Source organism: Moschus berezovskii, chromosome 7 (assembly GCF_049115385.1).
Source record: "Moschus berezovskii isolate FMDL1 chromosome 7, NW_MosBer_1.0, whole genome shotgun sequence".
NCBI lineage: Eukaryota > Metazoa > Chordata > Mammalia > Artiodactyla > Moschidae > Moschus > Moschus berezovskii.
The window spans coordinates 43,038,832-43,051,877 of NC_142466.1; the positions used below are offsets into that span (position 1 = coordinate 43,038,832).

At 39.5% G+C, this 13,046-nt stretch overlaps 1 protein-coding gene across 4 annotated transcripts in view; it reads left to right on the plus strand.

Annotated features, from left to right (window-relative positions):
* PTPRD (protein tyrosine phosphatase receptor type D) overlaps positions 1 to 13,046 on the plus strand; it is a 581,445-nt gene that overhangs the window by 218,726 nt on the left and 349,673 nt on the right. For all 4 annotated transcript variants that reach the window (XM_055428235.2, XM_055428237.2, XM_088837900.1 and 1 more), the window contains exon 3: positions 11,699 to 11,844. In XM_055428235.2, the coding sequence (XP_055284210.1) occupies positions 11,699 to 11,844 (146 nt within the window). The remainder of the gene's footprint in view (positions 1 to 11,698; positions 11,845 to 13,046) is intronic.

The window sequence follows — 13,046 nt, forward strand, 5'->3', positions numbered from 1 at the left end:
CAATTTATTAAAAAAAACACAAGTGGCAGAAAATAGAAGAGCTCTGTGATAGCAGTGAGGTTAAAGGATATTCACGAGCGAGGTGAGGTCCACTGTATTACATCCATTCAGTACATTCAGTTCACTACTCAGTTCATACACGGAGTCCTGCAGGAGGATGCATGAATCTGTAATTAGCATATGCTGTATTTTTCAGCCTTAAGGCCTGGTATGGATCCATTAGTCTCCCACTCTGTCACATCAGTGCTTTGCTGTGTCAGAGTACAATATATTAAATGAAGTTTGTATTTTTCAGTTAATTTATCAAGCTCTAAGCAAATGTTATTCAAATGAAAGCATGGTTATCATATTTATAACAGTATTAGCCATCTTAAGTACTGAAAATGTACAGCCAAAGATTAGAGGGTATAGTAACTTGGGAAGCCCTTTCTCAGTTCTAAGTATGTATTGAACACTTCCTATGTGCTTGGTGTGACTAGGAGTTAATGAGACTTCAGAGTTGACCAGATCACAGATGCTTTTCTCAGGATTCAGTTAATGTACAGAGAGAGAAATACATATGTATAAAAGAGCTGTAATAAACGATAGACTGCTTAAACTCACAGAAGAGATACAGAAGGTATGATAAGAAAGTTTAAAGGATAGTGAATCTTATCCACATGGGAGGATCAAAGAAGATGTCAAGATATTTTATTAGAGATTGAAAAATGGGTAACTTCTATAAGTTTTTAAATGGACGAGAAGGCATTTTATGCAAGGGAACAGCTTGTGCCAAGGCATCAAGGCAGGATTTTAGGTTCTTGATGGGCAATGGTGGAAACATATTTGGAAAAATATATTGGCAACAGCTGTAAAAGTTCTTAAAGGCCAGCAAAATTTCTGGTTTATTTGCCAACAGGAAGTTTTTAGAGCTTGTTTGTTTATTTATTTTGAGTGGAAAAGGGCTTTAGTCATAGATGTGTTTAACAAAAACTCAAAGAAAAAGAATAAAAAGGAAAAGAAGGATCAGCAGTGATGTGAGATGCTGATGTCCAAGAACACAAAAGGCTGAGCCTTCAGGGCTGGGTGTTGGTGGGAATGGGAGTGCCACAAACACATATGGAAACTTAGGATGAAAAGCAGGACTGGGAAGACAGATGACATGGTGTGGTTTCAACATAATGATTTGGAGATGCTGCTACATAATCTTTCAAACATCAGAAATAAGGACCACCTGGCATTGAGGAAAAGTTCAAGTGGGGGATACCTTTTCATGAAATCCAGTCTCTTCCTTTCTTCTTTTCTTCCTTTCCTTTCTCCCTCTCCCCTTCCTTTCTGTTGTATACATATCAATCTTTAGTTACCTTAAATATTGATAGTTATATAGAGGCATAGACCACTCTAGCTGATGGGAGAATACTGTAGTAGCCATTTTAGTGGTCAGGGATTGAGAGTTGAAACCTTAATAAATTAATGGTCTAGACATGCATAGAATATATTGTTGAGATGCCTAGAAAAGGAAGAGAGGGAATGGGTGTAAAGAATTTTCTTATCTTTTGCCATCATGAACAAATTAAATGTATATGCAGAGGAGTACAAAAGTATTCTACCATACTACACTTGGAGCTTGTGTGATTTATTTATGAATTTTGTGGCTTTGATATTTGTCTTTTGCCCAGGCTTCATACTTAATCTATTCCTGATTTCAACTGGCTACTCAGTTCAGTTCAGTTGCTCAGTCGTGTCTAACTCTTTGCGACCCCATGAAACGCAGCACGCCAGGCCTCCCTGTCCATCACCAGCTCCTGGAGTCTTCCCAAACCCATATTCGTTGAGTTGGTGATGCCATCCAACCATATCACACTCTGTTGTACCCTTCTCCTCCTGCCCTCAATCATTCCCAGCATTAGGGTCTTTTCAGTGAGTCAGCTCTTTGCATCAGGTGCCCAAAGTATTGGAGTTTCAGCTTCAACATCAGTCCTTCCAATGAGCACCCAGGACTGATCTCTTTTTGGATGGACTGGTTGGATCTCCTTGCAGTCCAAGGGGCTCTCAAGAGTTCTCCAGCACCACAGTTTAAAAGCATCAATTCTTCAGCGCTCAGCTTTCTTTTATAGTCCAACTCTCACATCCATACATGACCACTGGAAAAACCATAGCCTTGACTAGACAGACCTTTGTTGACTAAGTAATGTCTCGGCTTTTGAATATGCTGTCTAGGTTGCTCATAGCTTTCCTTCCAAGGAGTAAGCATCTTTTAATTTCATGGCTGCAATCACCATCTGCAGTGATTTTGGAGCCTCCCAAAATAAAGTCAGCCACTGTTTCCACTGTTTCCCCATCTATTTGCCATGAAGTGATGGGACCGGATGCCATGATCTTAGTTTTCTGAGTGTTGAGCTTTAAGCCGACTTTTCACACTCCTCTTTCATTTTCATCAAGAGGCTCTTTAGTTCTTTACTTTCTGCCATAAGGGTGGTGTCATCTGCATATCTGAGGTTATTGATATTTCTTCGGGCAATCTTGATTCCAGCTTGTGTTTCCTCCAGCCTGGCATTTCTCATGATGTACTCTGGCTACTAGAAATGAGGAAAAAGAGCACCCATAGACATTCTGGACTTTCTCCCATATCAAGTGAAAAATAATTGCTGTAATACAGCACAAAGTACTCACTAAACCCTTGAGAAAACAGCCAGTATACTTTTTATGGTTAACTAAAACAGACTTGATTTGAAAATATGCAATAAATTGAATTATACCATATTGTCTGTGTAGCATCTTTGTGACTTTCCATCTTCTAATTTGGCACAGCAAAAATATCAGGACTTCTCAATTAGATCAAAAGTACATGACTCACTCTAACCTCAGTGAGCCTTCCTTCCTTTCTTTTTCCTGTTTTCTCACTGCTTCTTTCTTTCTTTCTAAATATATGTAGTACTCTAAAACTTTCTATAATTCTATAAAGTAAGACTGATGGTATAATCTTACAGGACTCTGGAAAACCTTGCATATAAGATATGTAAAACATTTAGTCCAGTGCTTGGAATTTTTTAGAATCTTGGCACAAGACACCAGGCTTTGTTTCTAGAGCGGATGTTCTTCTACATGAACCAGGATTTCTGCGAACATCTGTTCTATCACATGGAATATGAACTGGGTCACCTCTGACATCCATGGCCAGGGTGGACCTTCAAAGACTGTTTTTGAGCCATCTGTGATATTTTCTTTTTAATACAACTCCACTATATTTTAGCTTTTAAAAATGATTTCATTTCAGTTCAGTTACTCAGTCGTGTCCGACTCTTTGTGACCCCATGAATCGCAGCACGCCAGGCTTCCCTGTCTGTCACCAACTTGTGGAGTTCACCCAAACTCATGTCCATCGAGTTGGTGATGGCATCCAGCCATCTCATCCTCTGTCGTCCCCTTCTCCTCCTGCCCCCACTCCCTCCCAGCATCAGAGACTTTTACAGTGAGTCAGCTCTTTGCATGAGGTGGCCAAGATATTGGAGTTTCAGTTTTAGCATCAGCCCTTCCAGTGAACACCCAGGACTGATCTCCTTTAGAATGGACTGTTTGGATCTCCTTGCAGTCTTAGGGATTCTCAAGAGTCTTCTCCAACACCACAGTTCAAAAGCATCAATTCTTCAGCGCTCAGCTTTCTTCACCGTCCAACTCTCACATCCATATATGACCACTGGAAAAACCATAGCCTTGACTAGACGGACCTTTGTTGGCAAAGTAAAAATGATTTAAGGAGCATTATACATCAAAATGGAAAAAGAAATAACTACTCTTCAGTCAATTCCAAGCACTGGACCAAATGTTTTATATCTTATGTGCAATTTCTTCCATAGTCCTCTAAAATTATACCATTACTCTTATTTCATAGAATAATAGAAAGCTTTATAGTAATACTTCCATTTAGAAAGAAAAAAAAATGAAAGTGAAAGTAGCTCAGTTGTGTCCAGCTCTTTGTGACCCCATGGACTATACAGTCCATCGGATTCTCCAGGCAAGAAAACTAGAGTGGGTAGAGCCTATCCCTTCTCCAGGGGATCCTCCCAACCCAGGGCTAGAACCCAGGTTTCTTGCATTTCATTGATGACTCAAAACTAGTCTTTGAAGTCCATCCTGGCTATGGATGTCAGAGGTGACCCTGTTCACATTCCTTTTGATAAGATAGATGTTCCCAGAGGTCCTGCTTTATGCAGGAGAACATTTGCTGTAGAAACCAGTTCAGCCTGGTGTCTTGTGCCAGGATTCTGTCTCTCTATAGTCATACATCAACGTTGGGACCTCCCCTCTCTTCCCTTGTCATGAGCCTGTGCAGTTGTACTGCTGTGTTGGCCGTGTTTCCTATCTACTCCAATAAGTCAGAACAGAAAAACCATCATCCACACAGACTTTGGCCATTTTGTATATTTGGGTCAGTGGTGATAGAGTGTATTGTGGCTGGACAGGAATGTAAACCCTATGAGGATGGTTCTTCTCCCCCTAAACCTTCAGACCTGGCCATGGCTCTTAAAATCATCCCAGATTTACCTCCTGTGCTTTGCATTTCTCACTGTCCTCTGGATCTCCATTCCTGAGCTTCCTTTCAGAGCCCTCAGCCTTAATCTTCCAGAGAAAGAAAGAACAAGAGATGAGGTCAGCTGACAGTCTCATAAATTCTACAGACAACTTTTAGGGAGGAAGTGGATTTGTAGAGACAGGACTGCCTATTTATTTTTACTAAACATTTCCTCTTCCTCTCCCTCAGTATCATTTAATAACATTATTAACCTTCCCCTTTCAAGATTTTAAGTACATTATTATGACAAATGCGCCTTTAAAAACAAAACTTTTTAAGGAAATGTTAATCAGTTGAAAGAAACAAAGCCAATTAGTTACATGCTGTTAGTTTTGTTTCCAGTGCGACAGACAGATTTCTTTGATGTCTGCAGAAGTGGCTTATTCATTAGAATTAAATTAGACAAATGGCACCATTGGCTCATGTCTTCATTTTTGTAGCATGTAACCCTTTGCAAGGGCCTGCTTTAGAGATGATTCTCAGTTTGCCAATCAAGTTACCACAAATCTGAGTCATTTTCTTAACCTTTAAGAATTTTTCATAAATCCTTTCCTTCCATGGATGTTGCTAGTGGATTTCAATGGTTCTCCCCAGGTAATATCTAGCTCCGTACAACATAATGTACTAAAGGGAGGTTTTGTCCTCAATAGTGCAGTTTGTTTCAGTTCAAACTGTTCAGTTCAGTCGCTCAGTCGCGTCCGACTCTCCACAACCCCATGAATCACAGCACGCCAGGCCTCCCTGTCCATCACCAACTCCCAGAGTTCCCTCAGACTCATGTCCACAGAGTCGGTGATGCTGTCCAGCCATCTCATTCTCTGTCGTCCCCTTCTCCTCCTGCCCCCAATCCTTCCCAGCATTAGAGTCTTTTCCAATGAGTCAACTCGTCGCATGAGGTGGCCAAAGTATTGCAGTTTCAGCTTTAGCATCAGTCCTTCCAATGAACACCCAGGATTGATCTCCTTTAGAATGGACTGGTTGGATCTCCTTGCAGTACAGGGGACTCTCAAGAGTCTTTGGTCAAAGGCGATTTGCTGGTTTTGGTAGGATCTCCTGAATTTGAACGCCTTAAGTGTTCTTTGGGCTTATCATCTTGTCTTCAGAAAGCCTAACAACTGTAGACCTGATATAGCATCAAAATATTACAATAAATGCATTAAGGGCACTGTGCATTGCTTGTACTGTAAAAAGCAATCCAACCTCTTGGAAGAAAAAAATCAGCAGCCTGTGGCTCATCTCGAGCTGTGTAGGAAATAAAAATCTACTGGATTCCTGGAGCTCCTGTCTGTTCTGTGAATGCATCCCGGGAATGCAGTCTTTGAACAACACGTGGGCCTGGCAGACATGTTCCAGAATATCCACCATGCTTCTGTTCTGACTCATATGCATGTTTGGCTTGTCTATTTTCCATTTAGAAAATGAACTTTCTGGGTCTAACAGTAATCTGACCTCTGCTTGGCATTAGTTTAATAAAAGGTCATACTCCTCACTTGTCAGAACCAACTTGAGCAGACATGCACAGAGCTGGCAGCTCTAAGTGGATAGCCATGGCAGTTAGCTACAAAAATGGATGAGTGCCTATCTGAATATCAGAAACTGTAGAATTTAATATTTTTCTCATTGTCTTTATACTCCTGATATTTCTCTTTTTCTTAAACCAGCTATAGCATTTGTGGTTATATTTCATGGGGTAATCGTTGGGACTTTCATTGTTCAAACCTGAGGCTGACCTATTGTGTGACTTTGTAGTGGAATTCTTTGTTTTGATTTTTTACTTGGATTCTCTTCTCTTTCTTCCCGCCTTCGGAGCATTTAAGTCGGAGCATGACTTAAATTTTAGTATATCCACGACAAAAGAAACCAGAAGATGCATTTAGTTTCTTCTATTAAGCAGAGATACAGAGAAGAGGGAGTAGGTGCTTTGTGCTGTTAGAGTCCTCTGGGAATAAAGATTTTTACTTGCCTCCAGTGTTTGCTGGAGTTATGTTTACTCTTCTTTCTCATCTCTTACCTTTTGGCCATCTGCCTAGCATTGACAGTGTCACTGTTATAGGCTGACCAACCAAGATTATTAGCATCCTAGGATGCTACAGACATGCTTACTGAAAGGATTTACTATATTATCTAGAATCTTAACTTTGTATTATAGAGTTATGGTATTTACCTGTTCTGTGGTTTGGATTTGGTGGACAAATGTAGAAATATTGACATCAGATCCCTTAAGAAAGTGATGATTTTCTTGTCTATGAAGGCTAATATTTCTATATTTAGGAAAAAATTAAAATAAAAATTCTGTGTGAAAATGCTTGATATGCCTTTTTAAAAACACAGTGTTTTCAATTTAATTTCTTTTGTTTGTTTTTAAAGAGTAAATTTAAGGGCTGTTTTTTGAACAATGCTGAGTCACTACAGTGGTGGTAGTGGGATATAAGAAAACAGTCCCAGATTTGAAACATATTCTGTTTCCCGCCCCCACCCTAAAAATGTCCACAACTCATTAGGTTAATTCTACTGACTTCATCTTTTGAAATAAAATTCTTACAGGATTCTACTTACTACCTTGTAATGACCTATATGGGAAAAGAATGTAAAAAAAGAGTAGTTATATGCTGGAGAAGACTCTTGCAAGTCCCTTGGACTGCAAGGAGATCCAACCAGTCCATCCTAAAGGAGACCAGTCCTGGGTGTTCATTGGAAGGATTAATGCTGAAGCTAAACTCCAATAGTTTGGCCACCTCATGTGAAGAGTTGACTCATTGGAAAAGACCCTGATGCTGGGAGGGATTGGGGGCAGGAGGAGAAGGGGACGACAGAGAATGAGATGGCAGGATGGCGTCACCGACTCAATGGACATGAGTTTGAGGGAACTCTGGGAGTTGGTGATGGACAGGGAGGCCTGGTGTGGTGCAATTCATGGGGTCGCAAAGAGTTGGACATGACTGAGCGACTGAACTGAACTGATATGTATATGTATAACTGAATCACATTGCTATACCCCTGAAACTAGTACAACATAATAAATCAACTATGCTCCAATAAAAATTTTTTAAAAATTATCAATTAAATTTAAAAATAAATGCTTACAGTAGCATCCAGTGATCATGTCTTTGGTAGATCTTAAGCTTGTCAGTTATTGTCTGAGAACTGTAAGGTATGACCAGAAAATGAAGAACACATCTGAACATTCTTTTTGAGAAAATCGTGACTTGCCTCCTTTGCTTTCCATTTAGAAATAAGACTTATAAGTTTTTATAGTAATTTGGCTCAGTTTCTGGGAAACACTTTGCTGAATAATTTGTTGTTATTTAGTCACTAATATCTGATTCTTGTGAGCCAATGGACTGTAGCCCTCCAGGCTCCTCTGTCCATGGGGGTTCTTCTCCAGGCAAGAACAGTGGAGTGGGTTGCCATTTCCCTCTCCAGAGGGTTTTCCCGACCCAGGGATCGAACCCACATCTCCTGTACTGGCAGACAGAATATTACCTCTTTGCAGATTTTCATAATCTCCAAATTACGATGCGAACTAGGATACTATCCCTTTAAAAAAAAAATCCCAGTGCAGGAAAGATGGCATCCTACCTTCTTTGTTTATTCAGTTTCTGATTAGTACAATGTATACAACGTTGTATGCAACAACCCTCTGCCCAGTCCATACTTTCTGGCAAGAAATTTAAACTTAAATGGGAGACTGGGTTATTAAAATTGGTTTTCCAATTTCTAAACTATGGCATTTGAAAAATAAAGTACCCAAAAATGATACTGTTTTATCACTTAATATAGCAGTGCAATATGTGTTTTTCAGGGAAAACTCTCTAGGAATTTCAATTCTATAATTATAATTTCCATATTAGATGCTGACAGCATGTGGTTATTATCCATTTACATTGTTTGGAACAGCAGAATGAAAATATATAAAAAAAGTTTAATATCCTTTTTGTTTGTGACAGACAGTTGACATCAGTATACTGTATTTTTTGTTCTCGCTGTTAGTCAATTTGAAGTCACTTTAAACATTACTTGCAGTTCTGGTAATCATCTAGTTTGTATTGCAACCCTGAGATGCTATTGGATGTGATATCTAGCGGCACTGTCAGAGTTCGCTTTCATTCCTAGGGTTTCTGAACAAATGGGGGCCTGGTTTTACCAGAACTACTATCATCAAGTTGAATTTGCTGATGAAGTGGAGATTCATGTTCCTTTATCAGCATTGCAAATACTTCACTCCTCTCACTTCTCCATTCTTTGGCTCACTGTGGAAGTTAATACCTTAAACCTGAGAGGGATCTCTGCAAAATTATTTCGTACTTCATATTTTTATAGTTAAGAAAGGGGAAAGTTTTGCATCTCAAAATGATGCATGTGTGCGTGTGTGTGTGTGCGTGCTCGGTTACCTCAGTTGTGTCTGACTCTTTGCGACCCTGTGAACTGTAGCCCACTGTAGCTGGAGGGCAGTCTGGCTTTCCTGACTCAAGGAAGACCAAGATGAGGGTCAGGACACACATCATTGGGCCAGCAGGAGCATCACATGGGAAACATGAAAACAAGGCAGAGAAAATAGTGGTGACGAGCAAATAGTGATGAACTTTGCTATTTTCTTCTTTCTTAAAATCTAAGGAGAGTTTTCAAAATAAATATTAGCTATGGTTACTTAAAACCTTATCTCAATGATATACAGCTGAACCAGAGATCAAATTGCCAACATCTGCTGGATCATGGAGAAAGCAAGAGAGTTTCAGAAAAACATCTATTTCTGCTTCATTGACTGTGCCAAAGCCTTTGACTGTGTGGATCACAATAAGCTGTGGAACATTCTGAAAGAGATGGGAATCCCAGACCACCTGACCTGCCTCTTGAGAAACCTGTATGCAGGTCAGGAAGCAACAGTTAGAACTGGACATGGAACAACAGACTGGTTCCAAATAGGAAAAGGAGTACGTCAAGGCTGTATATTGTCACCTTGCTTATTTAACTTCTATGCAGAGTACATCATGAGGAACGCTGGGCTGGAAGAAGCACAAGCTGGAATCAAGATTGCTGGGAGAAATATCAGTAACCTCAGATATGCAGATGACACTACCCTTATGGCAGAAAGTGAAGAGGAACTCAAAAGCCTCTGGATGAAAGTGAAAGAGGAGAGTGAAAAGGTTGGCTTGAAGCTCAACATTCAGAAAACAGAGATCATGGCATCTGGTCCCATCACTTCATGGGAAATAGATGGAAAAACAGTGGAAACAGTGTCAGACTTTATTTTTTTGGGCTCCAAAATCACTGCAGATGCTGATTGCAGCCAAGAAATTAAAAGACGCTTGCTCCTTGGAAGGAAAGTTATGACCAACCTTGATGGTATATTAAAAAGCAGAGACATTACTTTGCCAACCAAGGTCCGTCTAGTCAAGGCAATGGTTTTTCCCGTGGTCATGTATGGATGTGAGAGTTGGACTGTGAAGAAGGCTGATCTCCGAAGAATCGATGCTTTTGAACTGTGGTGTTGGAGAAGACTCTTGAGAGTCCCTTATACTGCAAGGAGATCCAACCAGTCCATTCTAAAGGAGATCAATCCTGGATGTTCATTGGAGGGACTGATGCTAAAGCTGAAACTGCAATACTTTAGCCACCTCATGCGACGAGTTGACTCACTGGAAAAGACTCTGATGCTGGGAAAGGTTGGGGGTGGGAGGAGAAGGGGACGACGGAGAATGAGATGGCTGGATGGCATCACTGACTCTGTGGACATGGGTTTGAGTGTACTCCGGGAGTTGGTGATGGACAGAGAGGCCTGGCTTACTGTGATTCATGGGGTCGCGGAGAGTCGGACACGACTGAGCGACTGAACTGAACTGAACTGAACGTCAACAGAGAAGAGAAAATTCTTTTCTTTGATCGTAGGGATAAGAAAATAGAAAATAAAATAGTGAGGTAAAATGTTTTTGACTTAAAAAAAATGTCCAACTATAACATAATTATAAAAACTCAAGGATTCAAGAAAAATATGAAGAGGAGGAAAAATAATTAGAACAGCTTCTCTCCACCCACCATTGTTAATATTTTAGCCTATTTTGTGCCATCTCTTTTGGGGTGCATTTTTCTTTACCTGCTATCCCTCATGTATAATTTTGTGTGGTGCTTTTCTGGCTTACCATTGAATCATAAGTATTTCTCATGGCATATGTTTATAAATACAACATTTACTGTTTGATGATTACGCCATAGCTGATCTCATATCGACTCCTATGCATACCCAAATTGGCATTTGTGTGTTTATAATCTTTGTAAATAAGAGAGATGGTGAATATTTTGTCCATAAGCATTTGTCTACATTTTATATAATTCTCATATAATGAATTTCTAGACCTGGATATATAAGATGGATAACAAGCAGATTTTCAGAAGGAAAGTAAATATTAGGAACATTTAAAGGAGATGGAGGGCATTTCAAAAACCTCCCACTTTTAGCCTTTTGTCCTAGAGTCTTGAAATGTACATTTTTCTTTACAAAAATTATTTCCCTTGCTATGATTTTGAAGGCTTCTTGACTCATCTTTTTATGCAAATTGTGGAGTTAAGTTTCAAGTAAGACAGCACACAATATCTAGGTTAGAGTCACTGTACCATTTTTTCCTATTTCTGTTTCTTGCTAAACCTTCTAACTCAGGGCTGTATTTCCAGTCTCTTTAAAATTTCCTAGAATTTCTCTTAAATGTCACTTATTTTAATAGCTTAGCAGTGGCATTGCTGCTTTCTGGCAGCGTCCTGATAGCAGCATCAAAGCAAAGAGCTAAAATTTTACTCACTTTGATTGATGAGCTCATTTTGTTACAGAGGACAAATTGGATTTTTTTAATACTGGTAATAAAAATTAATGTGTGTTGTTGCTTTTCAAATGTTATTGGATCTCTGCCTTAATACGGTTTCAGCATTAAAAGTGCTAACAGATAACTTGACCAGAAAGTTACCTCCTTCCCCTTTTATCTGCCCTCAAATTAAAAGGTGCATTCCTAATTTTGTCATCCCAGTATATTTATATGTGTATTATATATGTATTGACTGAAATAGGGTTGAGGGCTGTGGAGAGAGCAGTGCGGTGAGATAATAATCTCTGTTTCAATTTTCCATCTAATTATGATGTCTATTTCTTTTGTATTTTAGCACCTCCAAGATTTACGCGAACTCCCGTTGACCAGACAGGGGTCTCTGGCGGAGTTGCCTCTTTCATTTGCCAAGCTACAGGAGACCCAAGGCCTAAAATTGTCTGGAACAAAAAAGGAAAGAAAGTCAGCAATCAGAGATTTGAGGTATTAGGTCCATTGTTCTGTTTCTCTGGGGGAAGAATGGATGTGTTGGAGTTTTGGTTTGTATGTTACTTGTTTTCCTCTGATACAGGGTGTTATAATCACTGAGATGTGTCTTTATGTTGTTTGGGATGGAAAAGTTCACTCTAAATGGCTCTGACTTTTTTAAAAAGAGAATTTGAAGGTTCCTAGGACTGTTGTCCTACTGGTATCAGGGCTCAAATAGTGTCATTAGCATCCATCTGTAACCTCATTTTCAGACTGTTTCCCCTTAAGATGGCAAGATTGCAGTCTCCCATCCTTCCACATCCAAAGCTAGAGGATGAGTGAGAACATCCTCTGCTATTGGATCTTTCTGAGTTACATGTTCATCCCAGAACCAGTCTTTGTGAACAGCTGGATGGTACAGGCTGACTGAGTTAATCAGAATCTAACTCTGTTGCTGGGAATGAAGTCAGTTCCACTCAACCCTATGGTTTGAAATGAAGGAGCAGTGTTTTCCTAAAGGGAATTCAAGTTCCTGTAATCTGGAAGGGGAATGGACACTGGGCAGCAAGTTTAGTTATCCACTATACTTCACACCTGTGTTTTAAAGCACATGGACTAGCATGAACTGGAATGAGAACTTTTGCTCCAGTGTGTTACTGTAAGGAACTGCTCTGGAAGAAACATACTCAAACAGGTTGATAGTTGATAAATCTGTTGAAGAAATCAGTTGTATTTACTCAGCAAAGCTCAGTGCTCTGAAGATGGTAAAGCATACATCAGATATTGTTTCTGGGGGTGTTTTGAAGGAGCGTTATGATATATAAATTTATTCATTCTGGAGGAGTAAAATAGGTGATAAGCTGCACAGAAGAAAATTAGAAGAAGCACACAACTGCATGCCTGTAATTTATAGACTGGTTCTTACAGGGTACTGGGACCTCCAGCTAATACTTAATATAACACTCAATTCCTCCTACCTGAGTTTCTGATCTACTTCATAGCCTAATTTACATTTTGACAAATTAAAGTTATTCCCAATTAAAAGAAATATAGCAGCTACAAAACTCAGAACATTGAGATTTTACTCATTTTTCAACAGTTCTCACAGAGAAATAAATGGACGAAATGCATAAAGGGCCTAATTAATTACACTGGTAAAATTGAAATCTGGACTGTAATTTACAAATGTTAAATTTAAAATTATGTTTGTTTGAAGA